The 22,574-nt window shown below is 39.5% G+C and overlaps 1 protein-coding gene across 3 annotated transcripts in view; it reads left to right on the top strand.

Moving 5' to 3' along the window:
- Nucleotides 1–14,179, top strand: part of cpne7 (copine VII) — a 40,418-nt gene extending 26,239 nt beyond the window's left edge. For all 3 annotated transcript variants that reach the window (XM_040011768.1, XM_040011769.1, XM_040011767.1), the window contains 5 exons: nucleotides 4,828–4,882; nucleotides 7,560–7,611; nucleotides 7,972–8,105; nucleotides 8,961–9,197; nucleotides 10,256–14,179. In XM_040011768.1, coding sequence (XP_039867702.1) covers nucleotides 4,828–4,882; nucleotides 7,560–7,611; nucleotides 7,972–8,105; nucleotides 8,961–9,197; nucleotides 10,256–10,408 — 631 coding nt within the window. In that variant the 3' untranslated portion in view covers nucleotides 10,409–14,179. The remainder of the gene's footprint in view (nucleotides 1–4,827; nucleotides 4,883–7,559; nucleotides 7,612–7,971; nucleotides 8,106–8,960; nucleotides 9,198–10,255) is intronic.
- The last annotated feature ends 8,395 nt before the right edge of the window (nucleotides 14,180–22,574 follow it).

Here is a 22,574-nt window from a genome sequence, read left to right as displayed (position 1 = left end):
ACAGCGGCTGCAAGTGTAGGCAGCCCTTCCCTTGGAATTGTTATTGAGGTGTAAAATGTGGGCAAGCAAACCTTTTAGCCTTTAGTGAATATAGGTGATGTGGGATTTTAGAGTCCATGCAGAGGAGTGCATTACAGAGCTGGAGTGACTAGCTTTTGTCTGTGTGGGTAGAGGCTCGTTTACCTTGCTGAGAGGGCTATTACACCGGGCACATCGCCCTGTGGCTCCTCACGTGTGCTGACGAAGAGGAGAAAACTGTGACCTCCGTGGACTTTGGGCAAAATTCATATGATGAAAATCACTTGTGGCCAGTCTCCTCTGTTCTCTCGTCTGGGCCGATCCTATGTCATATCACATTTAATAAGTTTCATGAAATGTATTTGCTGTGTTATCACAACAGTCCCGGGGCCAGGATAATCAGTTTTCTATGTAAACAATAACAGGAACAGAATACACGCCAAAGCAAAATTGGCTCAGCTTGAATAACTGCTTCCACATTAAAATATTTTCATTAAAGCTCTTTCTTTACACTGGCAAAGCTGGTAAAAACCAATACAAAACCCAAAACATTTTTTCTTTCCTATTATCTTGCATTGATACAGAATGCCTCGATGTGTTTGAAAGGTCAAAATCGTGGGAGTAAAGCCTGTATTCAGTTGGAAAGGAAGGCTGTTTTTTTTTTCCTCGATGAAAATGGATTTAACTTCAGTTGAAAACATTTAATTGTTGAAGGGGATATTAGAGCTGCTTTCATACTGTCGTATCACTTGCCCAACCTATTGAACAGGAAGTCTATAAATGTCAGTGGAGCACTGTTACTGGAGTATTTTAGCGCATTAGCTGGAACACGTATTCAAAAATAAGAATACATTAATGTTACACGGGCACCTGTTTGCCTTGTGAGCCATAATCAGTGATGCCTTGAAACTACAAGCTGATAATTTATTATAGTCCCAGATTATGGCAAAGTCCTTAGATTGTAACAACAACAATAATGAGTACCTTGGAGATGCATAATACCCATTAACTATTTTATGTATATCATGCGTGGAACTGCCAGTTATCACACACCGCGTATTTCCTGTTGCCACTAGGCGGCGCCATAAGTGCAGTGTAATATAGGCACATAGATGTCTCCAGAGTCCCATCAAATGTCAAGTTTGGAAGAGACTGGACAATGTACAGCTGAGTTTCTGGTGTTTCCTGTGGCGAATACATTTGGCGAGTCACAACCAGTGTTGGTCAAGTTACTTGAAAAAAGTAATCAGTAACTAATTACTGATTACTTCCCCCAAAAAGTAATCCCGTTACTTTACTGATTACTTATTTTCAAAAGTAATTAATTACTTAGTTACTTAGTTACTTTTTAAAAACACGATTTACAACCTGAATAGGTAATAAAGCGATAGATCTTTCAGCCCAATTCTACGTTTTCTGCATAATCCATCAAACAAAATGTAATGAAATGGAAAAGTCTCTTTTTTTTAAAAACTTGTTTTATTAGTTTTAATCTTTTAACTTTATGCATCAAGTAAAAATTTAATTATATGCAACATTCTCTGACTGGAAGAAATTAATTTAACATTTAAACCTATTTTCTGCACATTCCAGCACATAAAATAAAATATTTTTTTGTCTTTACACTCAGTCTTTCAAATAGATGCAAGTGAAACACAGCAGAAAATAAATAAAGTCAAAGACTAGCGGTCCTGTTGCTCTATTTTCACCTGTAAAGCAGGAGTGGGGTAGGCGGGGGTTTGCCCTGGTGCAGGTGTGCCGCAGCGGTCAGTGGAAGAATCTGCGAGTTTCTCTGTGAATTTCCCATTACATCGTAGCGCACTCAGTGCTTGTTTAGGGGTTTTTTTCACTATAAAAAAAAGTTTTCTTCCCACACACAATGGACACTAATGTTTTTGTCACTTTTTATGGAATCAAACTCAAAGTAAGGTCAGTACTTCCACGCTTTAAACGCTGCACGGTCATACTCTCTCCCGTACTCGATATATTATCCATTGTTGATCTGCACACAGCTGTTGTTACGGACGTGGCATACGTCATTGTCATGAGACATTCTTGCAAAAAAATCACGGTTTTAGTAACGCAGTAACGCAGCGTTCCTACAGGAAAGTAACGTAATCTAAATACCGTTTTTGCGATAGTAATCCCTTACTTTACTCGTTACTTTAAAAAGTAATCAGATTACAGTAACGTGTTACAAGTAACGCGCTACTGCCCATCTCTGGTCACAACAGACATGACCTTTTACGAAAATTCAAAAGCTTTGCAATTTAATGTTACTAAGGTCTTTAGATTGGACTCACCAAAGATCATGTCTGAAAAGTTTTTTAATGTAAAAGGCCTGAAAATGGCAAAATAAATAAATAAATAAATTGCACTGAAATTACACTTTAAATCCAAAATGGCTGAGTTCCTGTTGGATTTTGGTTATGGTTCCAAGAGATCTCAGGACACTGCACGAGGCTGCCAAATTTCAGACAGATAGATGAAATGCAGTGCAGGGGATGATTTTTTGAAATGTTGTAGGTGGTGCTGTGGAGCCGTTTTACCATATTCAGTGATCAGAGCCCCCCCCAAAAACAAGAAAGCTGTCATTAGGCTTGAGAAGTGGGACAAATTTCTTGACTTTTCAAGCTTGCCAAGCACTTCAACAACAATTTCCTCTTTCATGCAGAATAGGCATGGCACCATGGCATGCATCACCACATTGGTTTTAAGGTGAATGCAATCAGCCTGAGAGGAATAGTACAATCAAAATTTCATGGCAAATTATTGGAATTCACCAACATGCCCTTCAACAACAATTCAAAAGCGCCACACTTTAATATAGGCAGCATCTGAAGTTTAAACTGGCCAAAGAGGAAGTTGTTTGGACAAAGTCAAAAGTTCAAAAAAGTATAAGGCCTGGTGGACTTCCTGTTGGGTTTCCATGAGTGGACCCCACTCGTGTGTAACAAACTTCAGTCAAGTAGCTCGAACTATGTCTTGGTAGTACTTCATTAAAGATGTGTTAGGTGGCGCTATAGAGCAAAACTATTTTGAAACCATAAAATATGTAACTTTTCACCAGACTTTACACATGTGCTAATTTTGAGTACTTTTAGGCTTCATTACTTCATAAATAATAACAAATGGCGCAAATACAATGGGGCCTTCCCACTGTTACTGCTCAGGCCCTTATAACCAGTCATTTCTGTGGTAGTAAAATAACAATCCTGGTACAGCTATTACTAATTGCAGTACAACTAAAACTTGTCAAGCCAAAGTTAGTTCTTTCAATAGTTATCAAGCAGTTAAGAGTTATTGCTCCCTCTGAAAGTGTGAAAATCATCTCTGTGCCAGTGTTTATGTAAGTCCACAAACACCAGAGTTAATCGAACACTTCTGATAGCTCTGAAAAGCTGCCTCAAAGCCACATTAGCCACTATAAGTGGATAAACAGCTCTCCAATCAACACTTGTCCATGCACCAAATAACACAACTTCCTAACACTGTGCAGTTTGCTGGCCACCCTCTGAGGCACCCACACCATGTCCTGAATAAATGAATAAAAGACATGATCTCAAAATGTTTGTTCAACCCCAAACCAAGAGCTGAAGATGTTGTTTGCGATTGCACGGAGCTGGGTTGGCTTGTCAGTGATGAAGGCATGAAATCGATAAATGTCCTGATAACAGAAGCGGCCATTAGACAAAGCTGTCTGTAGGCAAAGAGTCCCTGATGGTGACTGAAAACAAGTCGTGACAGCTCCAGTGCTTACTCTAAATGCCCAGAAATTCCCAAAATATTACTGTAAATACTTTTTGTTTGCCGGAATACATTAGATTACTTTACAGGCATTACTGTATGTATTTGTATACTGCATATACAGTAGTTTTTTTTCAATAAAGCTAATGAACAGGATGCTCTAATGGGGTGTAACAGAAAGTGAGTGACCAAAACAATATCCTTCAGTTTCCATAATGCAACCCAAATGTGTCTTTTGCTCCTATCCCGCCTGGTTAAACCCATGCCTTTCAAAACAGATCAAATCAAAAGAGCAAAAATGGAAACAGGACAACGAGAACAAAGCTGAGCTGTAAGATATGTCATGAAGATATAAAAATCATGTCTTGTATTGTAGGTAGTGTGCATTTGTTGTGCATTTCATGTTTGAATGTCTGAGTGAATGCTAGAGGAAGATATTCCACACAGGTACTGTGTAACTGTGAGTAACTTTCCAGCATTGCTGTGCAGTGGAGTTACAGGCACTGAATCCCATTAGTGTGCTGCAAACACTTGCTGTCTACAGCTGAGAAGGTGTGGGGTTCAGGGTCAGGTTCAAGTTTACTTTAAAGCTGAACAGGACGTTGCTTTTTCATTTCATAAAGGATATCCATACTTAGAATTCAGACACGCAAATAAAATTGTAGTGGGCAAATATAATACACTTTATCTGGAGTGTACTATCTTGTTATTCATACAAACTGTGCACCCTGGCCTCTGACTGGAGGCAGCGAATCCAGCTTAACAGACTTTTGAAGTAATATCTTCCCATCTAAATGGTACAGTGAAAAATGAAGAGGCTAAAAATCGTTAGAAGCTCTGTGAACAGGTGCAAATGCTGTCTGCACTGACTGTGGGACAGATTTCAAATTGTAATTCAAGCCTTTAACACGTTCTAAAATGCAAACAAGCATGAGGTATGCCCTCAGAAATACAAACAGATGGATAAGCCATCAATATTTTCCAGATTGCAATCAAAAGGCAACCACAGATTAAAATGCAGTTGCTTTAATTTGTAACTGATTAATTTGCTTATCGTTTCAGTGACAAGCGATTTTCAGCTTTGGGGTTCGGCGCCAGAATCCCTCCGAATTATGAGGTGAGTATTTTTTGTGTGCATCTCTGTTCTCCCTTTTTACTCCTCTGTTCTAAACACTGTGCTTCTTCCAGTGATAATGATGTGTGCTGTATAGAAGTGTGCTCTTACCGAAACCAGGTATTTTCCACTAATCTGGGATTTTACGTTACGTGAGCCAATTTTCATGACCTGTTCCAGGACACAATTTGTCATTCAAAATTTCACATTTAAAACTAATTACCGAGGGTATTTTTATTCATAAGCCCCTCGTCTTAAAATATCCACTTGTCTCGAGAAAATATCACGTTACAATGACACAGAAGCCCCAGAGTGTTGATGCTCAATTTACATAAGAATTCATGAGTGTGAGAGCATTTGTTTAAGCAAATTAGACTTTGGGAACCGAAAGCCCTCGGTGATTCTGAATAGAGCCCCTGGGAGATGTCTGTCATGTGAACAGTGAGCACACACACACACACGGACACACACGGACGAAACACCATGCTCACATAGTCTATCAGACCAGAAGGGCCTGTGTTTAATGTAAGATTGTAATGTGCTATTCTTCAGTAGGAAACACTCATAATTATCATTTCAATCATGCTCAGCTTTGCAGCTCAATAATGCAAACTATTAATTTCTGAATTTGCCATAGCAGTGATTTCCTCACAGGAGTCAATTTTATTTTAACCGTGTCCTGTTGATCTATTGTCGCTGGTGGCGCAGGTGAATCTAAATTAAGCTATTAGATAAATCATAAAGTGCATCTGTGGACTCATATGTTAGGGACTGTACTAGGTGCCAGAAGTGCGAGGGCTCTACTGACTGCGGTACCATTTATTATGCATTACGCATAAGTATTAAAGATGTTAATTTAATGCTAAAGATTTATCACATACAGTATGAGCTGTGGGAATTAATGAATAAAAAAAGAATAAATAAATACATGAATAATAAATTTTTCTAACACAACACAAATAATACAAAACAAGTAACAAGTAGTTGAGTTGTAAAATTTAAAATCTTAATGGAGTCATATTATGTAAAAGAATCGCTCCATATATAAACAGATGCTGTTGGAAGGAGGGGCAAAGTTTGTACTATTTCTACACATTTCATTGCAAAATCTTTGACCTTTTTCATTTTACTATGAAGCCTTTCTTGGCTGTAACTGCTGATACTCGTGATTAAATGTGTGTTATTTAAATCTTAAATACAGAAGAAAAAAACTTCCAAAGGTTTAGTCAATAATGAAATTAGGATTGTTTTTGCACGTACGTCTCCTTGGTTTGCCTTTCAGACAACCACGATCTTCATTTGCATCTGGTCTTGGGCCAGTTGTTTTCTTCCAAGTGACCTCTTATGTGCTTCCCAGGTGGCCGGAAAGTATCCTTGATTTTTAGCTTGATTGTGACTGCCATTAGAGCCACCTGCTGAATGCAAACTGCTCAGGAGTGAGTGTGGCACATATTCATGCAAATAATCTCCTGACCACAGAGGCACATTCACAACAACTAGTGCAGTATTTTATACGATCAAAGGAACAAAAAAAATATGTTACGAACACTACAGTTTCTTTAAGATTGTAATATTAATGTCTGACTGTCATACAACAGTTGGAATAGCTCAAATGAAACTAATAATATTACCAGTGCCTAAAAATGCTCTGTTCCATCTAAGTGTCTCTGAAAGCTATATGTGAGCCAGAGGCACAATCAGAAGCACACAAATGGACCATTTAAAAGGGAGACGGCTGTTAATAGCATTATTAGACATTATAATGTCATTAATGTTACACTTGGGTGTTGTACTGCTGCGTCATGTGAGAAAGTCTGTTGTTAAACACTCTACACTGTGTCTCACTTCAGGCTGTAAATCACGTTATAGACGTGATTTACAAAAGTGACGTTAAAAAAAAAGTAGCCAGCTGGAGAAGAGTCAGTTGTCACTGATCTGGCTGACAGTTGGTGCCTGTGGGAAAAAAAAACAGTTTCTTGTGAGAGGATGGATTGAGAGGGGGATTTTATTTTTGCCAATTAAACAGCTTTGAGATAAACAAAATGTATCTGACATTTGGATTGCAGGGAAAAAAACATTTAAAAGAAGAGTGGGTGCAAAGCCTGTTTAAAAAAACAGATATTAAGCACGTAATACATGCTTTATACTCATTACTGTATAGTGTGATGAATAATTGGTTTGGGATATGTATACAAATAGCATAGATAGACTGCACCATTATGGGACATACGCAAGCCTCGTTAAAAAAACAATACGTGTCAAATTTCGGCAATATTTGATGAACATTTTAATCACAACTCTTGATGTTGTTGTCTGTTTACCACCTGATCTGATCTAGTTTGCCTTTGACTAATCTTAGGAAATGCAGTATTTCCCCTTGATTAGTTAAAAAAAAAAACCCAAAAACTAATCCTCTTGTTGGACAACCACGCGATGTGAGTCACTATTATATTTACCCTGTGTCTTATTATCCTGCTGTCTTGTGTTTACCTTATATGACTTTTCCATGTGTTTCCTGCTCTTTTTGATTCTATTTAGATCAAACGTTTGTATTCACCTAACATTTTTTAACAGAATTGCAGTAAAAAACAAAACATGGAAGTAAAAAAAGGTTCGATTTCTTCACCAAATCCTAAATTGGAAGCCTTTCACACTTTCTCCTCTCGTTCCCCACTCACAGGTGTCCCATGACTTTGCCATTAATTTCAACCCAGAGGATGATGAATGTGAAGGTAGGTTGACGGGCTTTGTTTACCTCCACTGATAGTAGTAGAAAGAGCATCTACACCACCGGTAAAATAACACAAACTAATTAGGTGCAACCATTTCTGCATTCGTCTCTCTGTAATTTTGTACTTACTTAAAAGTTAGTGTTTTAATGTGATAATATTCATGGATTTCATAACTGATTGGTTGAAACCTAAAGTGTCCGTCTTCAAATTGTGAAAAACAACAACAAAAATAATTCAGGCCAAGTTTGTTAGTATTCAGCAAATGAGTCATCTGACTGTACACTTCAGCCTGGACTTGTTAACTGACAGGTGTAGGTAACTGTGATGATGTTTTCTTCAATCCGCTCTCGCTTTGATCAGAGATCCAAGGAGTGGTTGAGGCATACCAGAACTGCCTTCCTAAGATCCAGTTGTACGGCCCTACCAACGTTGCTCCGATCATTAACAGGCTAGCCAAGGTGGCGGCAGGTGACGGCAACATTAAAGATGCTTCTGTGAGTGCACATTTTTACTCTTTTTTTCTTTTTCCTCAGAAATATTTGGTTCTTTATTTTATACGGCCTTTTTGTTTTTCCCGGGGTTTCTTTTTGCCTCCCAGTGAAATTCCTCAAGACAGCATTGCTAATAGTAGTAATTTCCTTTGGTCCAAAAGAAGTAGGAGCCCATTATAAAACAAGTAGTACTTTTTAAATCATACAGAGCTGTATTGACAATATTTCATTCAACATATTTTGATATCATTTCCTTTTTTGTACAGCAGTTAAAGTGTGTCTAATAGAGTTACTTGCTGCTCATGTTTCCTAATGCTGAGAGTAAAGACTCAGGATTTTGATCCACCGCCTGCACAGACATTGTGTTCTGAACTATTACACATACTGTGATTGCACTGACCTTCATTATAATTTATTCCTAAATGTCAGTCTGCCTTTTGAACAGTAACAGCAAACAAACTTCGACTCATTGGACCAATCCGAAGTGTTTACAGTACATTGTTCCATGTTAATATCCTGGGTCCATGCTGCTCAAGTAATTACACACTTGAAATTAATTTTGCGCACACGGACACACATGTGGTGTCTCTGCTTGTGATCTAGTTGTTCTTTATCTTATGCTCCTTTTTTTTTTGATTATTTGTTTTGGACTCTGTTGTTTTCTATGTAACATTTTTGACTAACTGACACAAACACATAATCTTTTCTACTCAGCAGAGGCTGTAAAATGATCCAGAACAGCATGAAAGGCCTCCTTCAGATGACAGCGCACACTGAGCTTAGAACCACATGTTGCGGTTGAAATGGGTTAACGTTAGCATGGATTAATTCACAGTGAAAGGTTTTATCTTCTTCCAGCGATACCACATCCTGCTCATCCTCACGGATGGTGTAGTGACTGACATGGCAGACACACGTGAAGCCATTGTACGAGCCTCCTACCAGCCTCTCTCCATAATCATTGTTGGTGTGGGCAATGCCGACTTCACAGACATGCAAATTTTGGATGGAGACGATGGAGTCCTACGCTCACCGAAGGGCGAGCCAGTCCTCAGAGACATTGTGCAGTTTGTGCCCTTCAGAGACTTCAAAACGGTCAGTCCTTCTCTCCATCTGTCTGCTTTTGTTGACTTGTTCAGGATTCCTTTCAATCCCGCTCTGTGTGACTGCTTAGCATGGGATGCTCTCAAAAATAATTATTATTATCATTTTATTAAGCCCTTGTCATTTAAAAGAATAAACAGGCAGCTTTTGCTGGTTTTTCAACTGCTACAGATGGCCATCATGGACTGGAAGAAATCCAGAAATGTGCACACACGAGAACGGTTTCTTAATGTTGTTACATCCAATTAGTAATTTTTCCGATGTATAATTGCACCGTCTGTTATAGATTCTTGTTCATGTCTCCCTATTTTCTGAAAATATGCACAGAATACACGGAATAACGAGTTAATGCATAAACTAAATAAAATCTTTTCCTGACTCTGCATTCATCTGATAGTGCACATCAGCCAATTCAGCCACAACCATCAAAACGCCATATCAGTGAACACATTTCAAAGTAATGTTGTTCATTGCTTTGCTGGAATTACAGAGATTCGGACAGTCAATGCAAGAAGAACTAAAGCTGTTCTGGCCACTTCTGATGAATCAGATGAATCAGATTCATTTTAATTTACTTACTGCATATTAGGTTAGTGTTTCAGTCTGAAACTATCAGTTCATGCAAGTCACTTAAGTTGAAAATGAATTATAAGATATGTTGCCACATTTATGTTGCTGTAATGTATATGTATAACTTTATGCTACTGTGCAACTGTAGATGGCCCCTTAATAGTAAGAAAAACACGAATAAATCAGTGGCAATACAGTAAAACAAACACTGCAGGACTTATTATTTTGGTTTATGTAACTCCTGGGAGTGAGACAGAACAGACTTTGTACAGAGTAATGCACACAACAGGTGCCATCTAATAGAGGTCTTACTCTGACGTACTTTTAAAAATTTGTCTGAAACAAAGAACATCATTATTGCCACCAGAGGCTCTAGATGTAGATGAGAAACCTTATAACCTTTATGTTCCTTATCACAGATTAAAACAATATTTAACAATTGTCTTAACAACTCCAGCTGTTCTCTAACTTTGTTGCAGGCATCACCTGCCGCCCTGGCCAAATGTGTTCTGGCAGAGGTGCCCAGCCAAGTAGTAGAGTACTTCAGCCACAAGGCCATCTCTCCTATGAGTCCTATGAGGGACTTACCGACTCCCATCCTCAGCCCAGTTGCCACCACTCCAACAGAATAACTGCACACCCTGTTCCCGCGACCAAGCTTTTGACCACAGCATCAGTCTGGCAAACTGAGAAGGATGCTTGTCTCACTTTGGACATAAACTGGAGAAAAAAACCTTCTAAATGTGTTGTCGCTCGTGTATTTCATTTTTCAAAACAAGCAAAGTGTTTACACAAGGACGGTACTACAGAGATTGTGGGTTATATTTCTGCGCTCAGTGCGGATTGAGCACTCGTCTCTGACTGTGCAAATCGACCATCCAGCTGTTTCAGCATCAGGAGTCCTGGAGGATTTTTTTCCCCCATGATTTTTATGCATGCAGACAAATCCCTTAGTGACGATCTACTGATCGCGGCAGGCTTAATATTCTTTGTTGCCCATGAAGTTCAGCTTTTTCCCCTTATACATACAGTGTGTTCAGATATTGTTTTGGAGAGGTACTATACCAGATGATTTCATCGCAATTTGATTGTTTTAACTTAAGCATGGACGTGTGGATGGTTTAAAATAGTTAATAACAAATAAACAATTTGCCCTGCAAATCAAAATCTGTCTGCAGAATTGGCCAAACAACCCATGACCTGACATTGGAATAAATGAAAACGGTTGCTAAGGCTTAAAAGCTTTTTTTTTTCTTCCAAAAGGCAGCAACCATAATCAACAAATCAAGAGCAGCCCTCATTGCAAATGCAAGAACTGGCACTACTACTTCTTGGCAAACAAAAACAATTAGTGCCATGTGTGATTGACAGTTGGACTGTACAGGTTGCCAAATGTATGTATCCTGTGTAAAATAAGAGTCTAAATAACAGCTCTGAACCATTTTCCAAGAAAACCTGATGAAAAAACAGCAGCAATGGAAATATCTTTGTTGAGCGCTCTCATGCCAGACTTGTTCATCTTGAACTTCTGTGAAACTGCAAGTGACATAATAACTTCAGCAATCTGCAATATTTGCTACAGCTTCAGCTCTTGGTGTGCTTTTTCAGTTGTAACAGGGAGCCGAAAAGACAGAGCAAGACAGGAACGGAAGATGTGTTTGGGTGGTTGTGTAGTAGCGAAAGGTTGTAAGGCGCTGCCTTTTCTGCGGGTATCCATGAGCAAAGCTCGAGTAACATACTCTCAAAGAGCTAATCGATGACTGCGCCCTATTTTTGGTCTCTTGTCTAGTGGCTACGATGTAAGCTGTGAAAGTCATGCTTTTTGTCGGGTGAATCCATCTTTGTTTGTTGTCATCTCTAAACCATGCAGGTTGTACTTTCTGCAGTGACTTCTTTTTATAGATATATTTCCGTTCCTTTTTTGTGCTGCCTTTTACATGAAATATAATTCTACTTGATGTTTGATGATAGATTTAATGGGTGAGAAAGACAAGAAATGAAAGCACAAGTGAACCATTAGCGCTGTTATGCACAACTTAATATATCCATTACATTTACATCACATAGATCAAAATCTAAAACAATAGTATGACTGGTCACCAAATTTCCATTTTCTTCAGCGTTTCATAATAATAAAAAAAGAAAAACGTCGATCCATGATAAACTGTTCGTTATTTCACTTCCATCTAACTCTTGCCTGAAGGTTTCCTGTTTACTGGATGGAGACCTTTGATTTTGCTGTTCTATTGAGCTTCACAATGTTCAGTATATAAAAGACGTAACCTTCATTTTTATTTATCCTGCCTGAGCTTTGTCAGATTGTCTTCATATTGTTCAGAGTGTAGCCCGTAACCCGTGTCAGTCAGAAAAAGCTGTCATGTTTTGCCCTTATTACTAATGCTACAGTGCTTAAAGCACAGTCTCTAAACTGAAACGCTTTGCAGCAGAAAAACAAGTTGCTGTTTTTTAAAAATATATATATATTATTATTGTACTGTGAATACCTGTGTGGATATTGCAATCTAAAGAAGAAAAGAGAGACTGTGTGTTTAAGCTACCGGCAATTATTTTTCAACGAGTGTGCAAAAAGTCAACAGCACCAGATAGTCCTTCAAAAGGCGTCCTCTTGGCATTTAATTAATTTTCAAGTGTACAAATAACCTTGACAACAAAAGCTTTTGCCTAATCAAGTAATTATTTCCAAGAATGTAGATTTCACCTCAGCATTACATTTTTATTGATCAACACTAATTCAAAAGATTTTTACGTTTTGAATGAAATCTCTCCCCGAACTAAAGAAATCCTATATTTTGCTTAGTATTGTGTTCTCCTTTGGTATTCAGTTGCATATGCAAGGTTTGCTTTAATGACAGTGTTAATAATTACAAGTTTAAGCCCCACAGGAAGTGTTAAATTCCTCATTAATCATCTGATGACCATTGCTTAAAAACGTGATCATACAGTAGTGAGTTTCAGTAAAAATAAATAACATGAGCGCTCCACGACTGTCAAGCTGGATAATGTGCAAATTATACTCTAACACGGTTTGGCTGTTCTTTATTTGACCCTGTACTTTGTATAGTTTATCTACAATGGTGCATTTGCACTGTGAATGATTCTGAATGGTGACAAATGCACTTGGAAAGAAACCACTCTGTCACTGCCAATAAATGTAAAGGAAGCAAATTAAGTCTTTACAGCTACTCCATCGTGCACATATCCACTCCAAACTACAAATACTAGTCAGACTTTGATTTGTCCTCTAGAGTTTAACCACCCTTCCCCAGACACAGATTATTGACTTCCCATGAAAGCACCTAAACACAGCTACCTCTGCTGTCAGCTGCTTTTTGAACTTTGATGATCAGCTATTGAGGATTCTTCCGTCACTGTGGATCACAGGATGAGACCTATTGATTCAGCAGGCCTTGATTCAGAGCCGTACTCGGTTACTCGAATGTAAATAATCCTGGAGGGAATTGCGTCTCACAGCTGAAGCGTAGCGCCACGTTACCAGTTTACAGCGGTGTAGGAATAAATGCAAAAATGAGGAAATTCTCGGCTGGAATAATCAGCATCTGAAGATTTTGGCTGGTTATTCAGAAGTTTTGACTTTCCTGCATGATGAATAATTGTTTTGCTGTTCATGCATCTTAATACAGTCCTTATTATTCTCCTGTAAATGATTTACAGCACAGAAAATGTTGCCATTCTTGGATAATTACTGTAACAAAAAGCATTTTTTAAGAGATTTTGTCAATGAAGCAAGCTTTGTACTTTATCACAATTCTTTAGCTGCCACTTATTCTAATGAAATATGGCAGGAAGTGCAGATATCAACTAGTATTTCTCTTCCTTGAGGGCAAACCAGCTCCCTTATTAATAACTAGAAGACATCCATGTTCATTCTGTGATTTGTGCCTTAACGTGGCAATACGCTTTTTGTCCCCTGTAACTTACAGTATCTCACTCTACGCGACTCTGCCTCAGGTTATGAGCTGCTCTGGCTCAAATGGTTCATTCCCTTATACTTTTAACATTTGCATGAGATGGGATTTTAAAAATGATCAGTAATTAACCACAGAATTCAGGCTAAATGTTATCCCTTATAAGCAACTTTAGTTTGCTTTTATCATCAACAATGCTTCATGGCTTATCTAAATTACAAGGGGAGTTTGATGGTTGTACAGCAGTGATGGATGGGTCTTCTATGCTTCACCAGATTTTCCGCAAACAAATCTTCGAAATCTTTACTCAAATCAATTAAAGATCCTATTCTGTTTCCATTTCCTTTTAACTGCAATGATTCAAATATGGAATGCTGAAATAATAATTGTGCGCTTGTTTGCAAGAACTGCCCTGAACCCAGGCATCATCAAGGCTTAACAAACTTAATTCGATTTTTAAAAAAATAAAATAAACGGCATTCTTATTCTAATGAGAATTTATCTACTGGACCATAATGGTGCAATCAAGAGTTAACTAAAGCAGTAAGACCGCAGTGCATGTGCCCATCTTGCTCTGCAGATTGGAAAAAAAAAAGCTGTGAGGAATTCACTGAGCTACTTATTCTCCCTTATCTATTCTTGCACTATTGTCAGACAAAATTAACAAGTCATAGGTTTTACACCTCCTCGTTGTATCGGAAATTTCCCATGCACTCTCTCTCTTTCTCTCTATCTTTCCCCTGCTCAGCAGAGTAGGGTTTACAGTCCATAGCTGTAATATGAACCTGGTGTAACTGCCGGCCCCGTGGCCAACAAGGATCCCATGCATCATTAGTAAATATTTGATTTCTTTAAAGGGAAAAAAGGGATTTATTGCATGCATACTTTTATTGTTACGCTGTGCTGTACAGTCATTCCTTTGGATTTTATGATATGCTAATATGCAAGCCTGCATTTGCACAAACCTCTGTTCCTGTAGTTTATGCTCTTTGTCTTGCAGTTAGGTAAATAAATCTCATCATTTAAGTGAAAATGTCTCTGGGGTTTATTGTAATTAAATAAACGATTAATTACTGAATGATTCAAATCTCGAATCAGCATTAATCTGTTTCTTTTGTCATCTAGCTTCTTCTGATCCTACTCATATATTCCAGTGATCATCTCACAAAACATTTCCTCGCCTCATGCTGCCACACAAGCAGGATGAAAAGAAAAAGCGATACTGATGTGCTTGGTAAAAAGTAGGTTAGGCTATCAGCTACACATTTGCTTTGTGTGGTTTGCCGATGCTGTGAGTACCTTGCATGGAAAGAGGGACTAAGCCTACTCTTTAATTCCATCAGACAGCTCCTTTCATTTAACGGCTATTGTTGAGAGCACTGAATAACGGTTGTTTCCATGGTGACACCTACTTGTGGGGAGACGTAGACCTTCATTTTTGTCAGATTCAGGGACAAAGATGCAGGATGTGGCGAGGACTCTGGCAGGAGGTCATCTGCACATGTTTTATGAACGAAGGAGGGGTTTGATTGTGATGAAAACTGTTTTTATCAAGGCCACTAAATGTCCAGGATGGCTTTGAGCCTCAGGTGGGCTCTGAGTCCAGTATAGACGGCTTTTCCTTCTCTCGCTGTCGGGCTCTCTTCTGCAGCCCTTTTTGTGCCTGGTTGACTGATTTATGGCCACAATTAAAGAACACTCACCATCGCTTAACATTCACTGGCAATAAAATCAACAACAGGCTTGCACCCTGGGACAAGGTGCTGTTGTTTAGTGAAAGCAGCTCATTGCCTCCATGTTATCACATTACTTTTAATGCCTTTAAACTCAGCTGGGCTTCCCTCGCCCTGGTATTACTTGGAGGTCTATCTGGAGGTGCTGCAAAAGCAGTAAGGACAGGAGGAGAACTCATTGGTTGGTTTTATTCTCAGTGGCTGGTTGCCTATAATGAGGAAATGACTAATAAGTGATGGAGAATGGGAAATCTCTGTAGTAATTAGCTACTCCCCCTTCCCCAAGGGAACAGTACACACCTTTGAAATGCTTCCAGTAAGCTTACCCAGTGTTATCGCTCACATGCCCGTTATTCTCCTGTTACTTTGTGCACATACATGTATGTTTACGCATAGACGTAGACACAAGTTAAAGAATAAAGCTGTTAATAATGCTTTTGTGAGGAGCACCTGTGCAAGTTACAAAAAGGAAAAGCAATTCCTACGATTACATTATATTATCTTCAAATGATGCCGTGTTCCCAGGCACCAGCAGCTTTCTCAGCACCCTTGGTCGATCATGCATGCAGAGAGCTTGATTGAAGCGAGTCTCTTCAAACATGTCAATAGATGAGTCATCTGGAATCAGGATTCAAGCATCCTGATAAGGAAGAAGAAAAGACACAGCGCCACAGAGGAGAATGAAGTTTGGATTCCGAGTTCAATTAAATTCACTTTGAGAAAATGTTGTGCAGTCAAGCAATGTCATCCCGTGGTCCTGAATCGTGCCTCATTTGTTATCGCACTCTCCCGCACCCTTGTGCCGTCCACTGACATTCTCTCTTTTCATTTCAATTTTCACATTTATTTTGCAATTCAAGAGCCATTGTTACTGCTTGGGAGAAAACAAAAAACGTTCAGCATTCAGAAACTATCAGCATTCAGTGTTTCCCATAACACGAACACTTAATGTGAAACCCCTCATCATAATACTGTGAGACCTTAGGAGGCTGCGTGCTTGAGATAAATGCTAATGCAAGGGTGACAATACAGTCATGGTGACAATGCTAATATACTTTTAGCAAGAAATGTTTACTAGGTTCATCCTCTTTGTTTGCATTTTCATACTAAATATGCAAATTAAACAAAAAGATGCAGGTGAATTTGATGGGTAGGTCATTAATTTCGCAGGTGTGTTTGTAATAAATCAAATGAGAAAACTGCAATGATGACAATTGCGGGAGATTTAAAGTTAAGGGATCACTAAAGTTATTACACTTTCATCTATCCAGTCGACCCTTATTCAATCTGAAGAAATCATGTGTGGACAGTCCTTTTTTGTTCAGTGACATCTGTCAACACGAAAAGAAAGGAGATAAAGCACAAAGAGAAGAGGCATTATCACAGCTGGTTAAATAAAAATCACGGAAAACTTTCCGTTTACTCAACATGGTCTGTTAGACAAGATAATTAAAATGCAAATTACAATGAGTAACCATAACAAATTGCAAATAAAATAAATATTCCACCCATCCACTTTTTTTGTTTCTGCTTATCCGATGCTGGAGCCTATCCCAACCGAGAGCCTGGGTACACCGTGGACAGGTCGCCAGCGCTCAGTTTTACACCCACATCCAATTTAGAATCACCAATTAACCCAACAGGCTGTCTTTGTACTGTGCGGAAGAAGTAAATATTCGACTGATAAACGAGGTAATTAAAATGTGAAATAAAATACAGTGGCGTGAAACTAGTAGAGGTGCCCTGATTTAAAAAACAAAAACTTAAAAGAAAATCACATTTCTAAAAGGTTTGACTGTATTGGGTTTTGTATTTTTCCTACTGGAGTCGGGAGAAACTAAATTAAAAGCAGCCTCTTCATGTTCAGAGCTAAGAAGAATCTGAAAGGTGAAGTTTTAATTTTCCAGTAGGGACTACTGGTGCCAGTGAATGTCACATCTCTCTTTAAGCGAAGCCCACCTAATGTAATTATATGTAATGAGATGATATGTACTGTAGGCATTGTCAGGTGTAAGACACATAAGATGTTAAGAGGATACATGCCTATAAATCATCTCCGTCTAGACAAAATGGCCCAAGAAGGAAGCTCATTATACAAAAGTACAGTGTCTCCGTGCCACAGCCCTAGATCCATCTACACCTCTGACACCAACAGATATAGTCGTATAAATTAGACTCCCTCATGAAATCACAACTTTAACTCTTCTGTTTCCCACCGGCATAGCGTCTCCCTTCCCTCTCACTTCCATCCTTTCAGCTTTACTAAAACGATGTGAGAATCCTACCTGCAATGGAGTCACACAACCGTGGCGTTATCAATACAGAGATCTAGATGAGTTAGAGTGGGAGAGCCATCTTACAGTCTGTCAAGATTTTTTATTTTTTCACCTATGCCACCCTTTTTTATTTCTCGAGTAGCGTGAGCAGACGTGATCATGGATCACTGGCTGCTTCATTTTTGTTAAAAGTAAAAAAAAAAAAAAAAAGCAAAAATACTGTAATTAAAGGAGCAAAAGAAAATACTGTCCTGATTCTTCTGCAAAGGAGGTTTTGTCTTTGGTAGATTCTGTCTGTAAGCATGACAGCTTAACATGTTTTGAATGAGTCCTGATAAAACTTGTAGGGGTGTAGATCAGGGGTCATGTTAACAAGCCATTAAAATTTGGCTACCGTGGTCTTCATGTTCAACTTAATGATTTATTGAATAAAAATGTATTCTTACAAATGTATAGTGTTTATTGTCAACATATAAAAAGAACCATATAATGATTTCGAATGCCATGCCGCAGTTGACGTCTAACCTTTCCTTCAAGGTCAATAAATTGATTTTAAGGTCAACAGTGACTTTTTAATTATATAATTAGAATACATGTACTATAATCCTGAATAATTATTATTTCTTATATATATTATGAGTTGTGCTTTGCTTTTGTTTTCACTGGACCACACGCTTTTTAAAAGTATGTTTAAAAAGAACAAAGAAGACATACAAGGTATAATACTGTTCTCTTAAAAGTATATACTACATAGAGACAGAGCTGCCTTGGTGGAGGTTTTCTTGTTTGACTTTGGACTTATACTGAATTTTATCAGGACCTGTTGCAGTCAGTTTTTGTGTTTACTCATCCACCAGATACAGTGTTAACGCTCACCTGGGAATGTACACACTATGCTCTCACAAGGCATAAAAAGCACTGGGTCACTTTTTCTGACTCTTTTCATAATAAGACGACAGACATGCTGGAATACTGCTTCACAATTTCATTGGGCAAAGGTTACTTTGGGTTTTTGCTAGATTATGTAACTGAGGAACCTGAAGGGGGAAAAGTAATCTATAGAGGAGCTGCAAATATTCTGCTGGGTTGGGATGATTGGCAGTTACGTGCTAATCGGGTTAAATAGAGCGGTGTACACATGCTCGTGCTAATTGTTGGAATAAGCAGTAGAGCTGTACAAATGCAGAAATGTTATGATGTTGACTTTATAATAAAAGGAATGGAAAGGTGAGCCGATGATGCTGTTCAACACATTATCAAACAGTTCAAGTTACACTCCAGTGCACATCCACTGGCCACTTTATTAGGCATACCTGTTGTCAGAAGTATTTAATCAGCCAATCACATTTTAGCAACTCAGTCCATTTAGGCATGTGGACATGGTCAAGGCATGGCTATTAGCGCCAGATAGACTGGTATGAGTATATCAAAAACTGCTGATCTACTGGGATTTTTCCACATAACTGTCTCTAGGTTTTGCAGAGCATGGTGTCAAAGAGAAAAGTATCCAGTGAGTGGAATTTCTCTGTGTAAAAATGCTTTGTGTATCCCGAAGGAAAATGGTCAGACTGCTCTGAGCTCATAGAAAGGCAACATTAACTCAAATAACAGGTGGTTGCAATCAAGGTATGCAGGAGAGCATCTCTCGATGTACAACATGTTGAACCTTGAACTAGATTGGGCTACAGCAGTGGAAGACCACACAAGGAAGACACAACTGTCAACTATGAGCTACAGCTGGTGAAATAGGTGAAACTAACAAAAGAATCTAAAACAAAAAACAAAATAATATATAAAACAAATAAAACTAAGCTCTTTAGTACCACCTGAGCATTGTTCAAATTGTACAACCCACATCAGCTGAACATTTCCACTGTGCACCCATCTTCTGAGAGCTGTTTCTAGCAGGTAACATGTCAGAAAGCTCAAACGGGTTTCTTGGACATGACAATGTATCTGCAGCAGCTGTGCGATACTATTGTGTCAGTGAATCCCTACTATTAAGAATCAAGGCAGTTCCAAAGTCAATTGAGGATCCAACCTGTTACTGGCAAAACGTAACTAATCTCCAGTTAATCTTATGTTGAACATAACTGATTTCTGTTGTGCTATACTTTTAGCTTAGTTTCTCCCATCAAAACACTGTATTATATTCTACTGTTTTGGGCATTTTTTGTATATCAATTCATCTGACAGAAAGTGTAATGTTCATGTTAAAAAAAGAGAATCCCCCTTTCTCACTTTTGCGCATTGGCATTTAAAAGTCAAGAAAAGAGCAAGAAATGCCAGTATCACTGATAACACTCTTAATCCTCACTGAAGCACACTGCAAGCAAAAGAGAGTAAAGCACATCACAAATGAGCTTTACACACACACACACACACACACACACACAGACACACACATATGGTAGTTCGATGGTAGGGAACAAACTACCAGAAGGCAACGTTGCAGACATAGAGGGCAGTTACAAGTACCTGGGGATCCCACAGGCAAATGGGAACCATGAGGAGGTCGCTAGAAAAGCTGCAACCACCAAGTACCTGCAGAGGGTCAGGCAAGTCCTAACAAGTCAGCTGAACGGTAAGAACAAGATCTGGGCTATCAACACCTACGCCCTGCCTGTGATCAGGTACCCTGCTGGGATAATAAGTTGGCCAAAGCAGGAGATAGAAGCCACTGACATCAAGACCAGGAAACTCCTGACCCTGCATGGAGGGTTCCACCCCAGGTCCAGCACCCTGAGGCTGTACGCTAAGGAGGGGGCCGATGAGTGTCAGCACCACGGTTCAGGATGAGACAACAAACATCCACGAATACATCAGTAAGATGGCCCCAACCGACCGCGTGCTCAGTGAATACCTCAGGCAGCAGAAACCCAAGAATGAGGAGGAACCATCAAGGACAGGCCCCTGCACGGTATGTACCACCGGCAGATAGAGGAGGTGGCTGATATTCAGAAATCCTACCAGTGGCTGGACAAAGCCGGACTGAAAGACAGCACAGAGGCACTAATCACGGCAGCACAGGAACAAGCTCTGAGCACAAGATCCACAGAGGCTGGGGTCTATCACACCAGGCAAGACCCCAGGTGCAGGCTGTGTAAAGATGCCCCAGAGACAATCCAGCACATAACAGCAGGATGTAAGATGCTAGCAGGCAGGGCATACATGGAACGCCATAACCAAGTGGCCGGCATAGTGTACAGAAACATCTGTGCCGAATATAACCTGGAAGTCCTGAGGTCAAAATGGGAGATGCACCCAAGGGTGGTGGAGAATGACCGAGCTAAGATCCTGTGGGACTTCCAGATACAGACGGACAAAATGGTGGTGGCTAACCAACCGGACATAGTGGTGGTAGACAAGCAGAAGAAGACGGCCGTAGTGATAGATGTACCGGTTCCAAATGGCAGCAACATCAAGAAGAAAGAACATGAGAAACTTGAGAAATACCAAGGGCTCAGAGAAGAGCTCGAGAAAATGTGGAGGGTGAAGGTCCCAGTGGTCCCAGTGGTAATCGGAGCACTAGGTGCGGTGACTCCCAAACTAGGCGAGTGGCTCCAGCAGATCCCAGGAACAACATCCAAGATCGCTGTCTCTGTGGTAGCCACCACCATTTTGTCCGCCTGTATCTGGAAGTCCCACAGGATCTTAGCTCGGTCATTCTCCACCACCCTTGGGGGCGTCTCCCATTTTGACCTCGGGACTTCCAGGCCGTATTCGGCCAACACGTTCTCACTCCCAAAGCGTAACATTTTACGCTAGGTGACAAATCGTCAACATATTACATTTTCGGCTACCCACCACGTTCCTAAATGACGACCTCGGAAAAAAGAGGAAATATGAGAACCGTCTGGACTCCATCTACACATGTTCGCTCTTTTTCTTCAAATCGCTTAGAAACACGCTATTTTACATCATTATAGTCCTGGTTAAGATCAGGAATAAGGTTATGGTTAGGGCTAGGGATAAGGTTAGGTTTAGGGCTAGAATACAGGGCTGGAACGTCTATTACCGCGGGAGCGTCATTGCACTGGATTCCAGCCATAACCCGCCGCGTACCATAAGAACGCCAAAGGTCTCCTTTCGCGTTCCTCAGGAACGCCGCGGGACGTGACAAAACGTCGACATGTTACGCCTCGGGAGTGAGAATGGGTCTGATTCGGCACAGATGTTTCTGTATACTATGCCGGCCACTTGGTTATATACAAAGACCATGGTGCATCTGTGGTTCACCATAAACCTGCAACAGACAACCTTGAACATGCATTTTTTTATGTAGCAGAATCAATTATTTGATATTTCATACACATTTCTTTCCAACATAAGGCCTAAGATGGAAAAAGCTTATCATATAAAAAGATTGATTTCTTTGTCAGGTTACGTGATTCAAGTTCTTTCTTCTCTTGATGAGCTGTATTGACCAGAAAATTACACTGCAAATCAAGTTCTTCCACATTTATTGATCTCAGCGTGTATTTACAAGAGTGAACGCTATTCCTACTCATGAGGAGAATCCGAAAACAGCACCAAGGTGTGTTTAAATTGGGTTTCTTGAAGAGGCTGCATTGATTGGTGATGTCACTGAGCTGAAAAGAAACCTTCTCAGAATCTCTAAATATGTTCGTTGTGAGGTTTGGGTTCAAACCTGTTTTTCACAGGGCCTCTATGACACCTGTTTATGGTTGTGTAATGCCATTTAGGAAGCTAACAGAAGCTAACCTTTTGCTTATGTTAAATTAGCATAACTTCGATCTTTCTACTGGGCTGTTTTTTATTTGTTTGCTTATTTTTTGTTTGTCACAGACTCATGATGTATTTTGTTTTGCACCTTTTTGC

Source organism: Simochromis diagramma, unplaced genomic scaffold (assembly GCF_900408965.1).
Source record: "Simochromis diagramma unplaced genomic scaffold, fSimDia1.1 OVJJ01000603.1, whole genome shotgun sequence".
Lineage (NCBI taxonomy): Eukaryota > Metazoa > Chordata > Actinopteri > Cichliformes > Cichlidae > Simochromis > Simochromis diagramma.
This window is presented reverse-complemented; position numbering and strand designations above follow the sequence as displayed.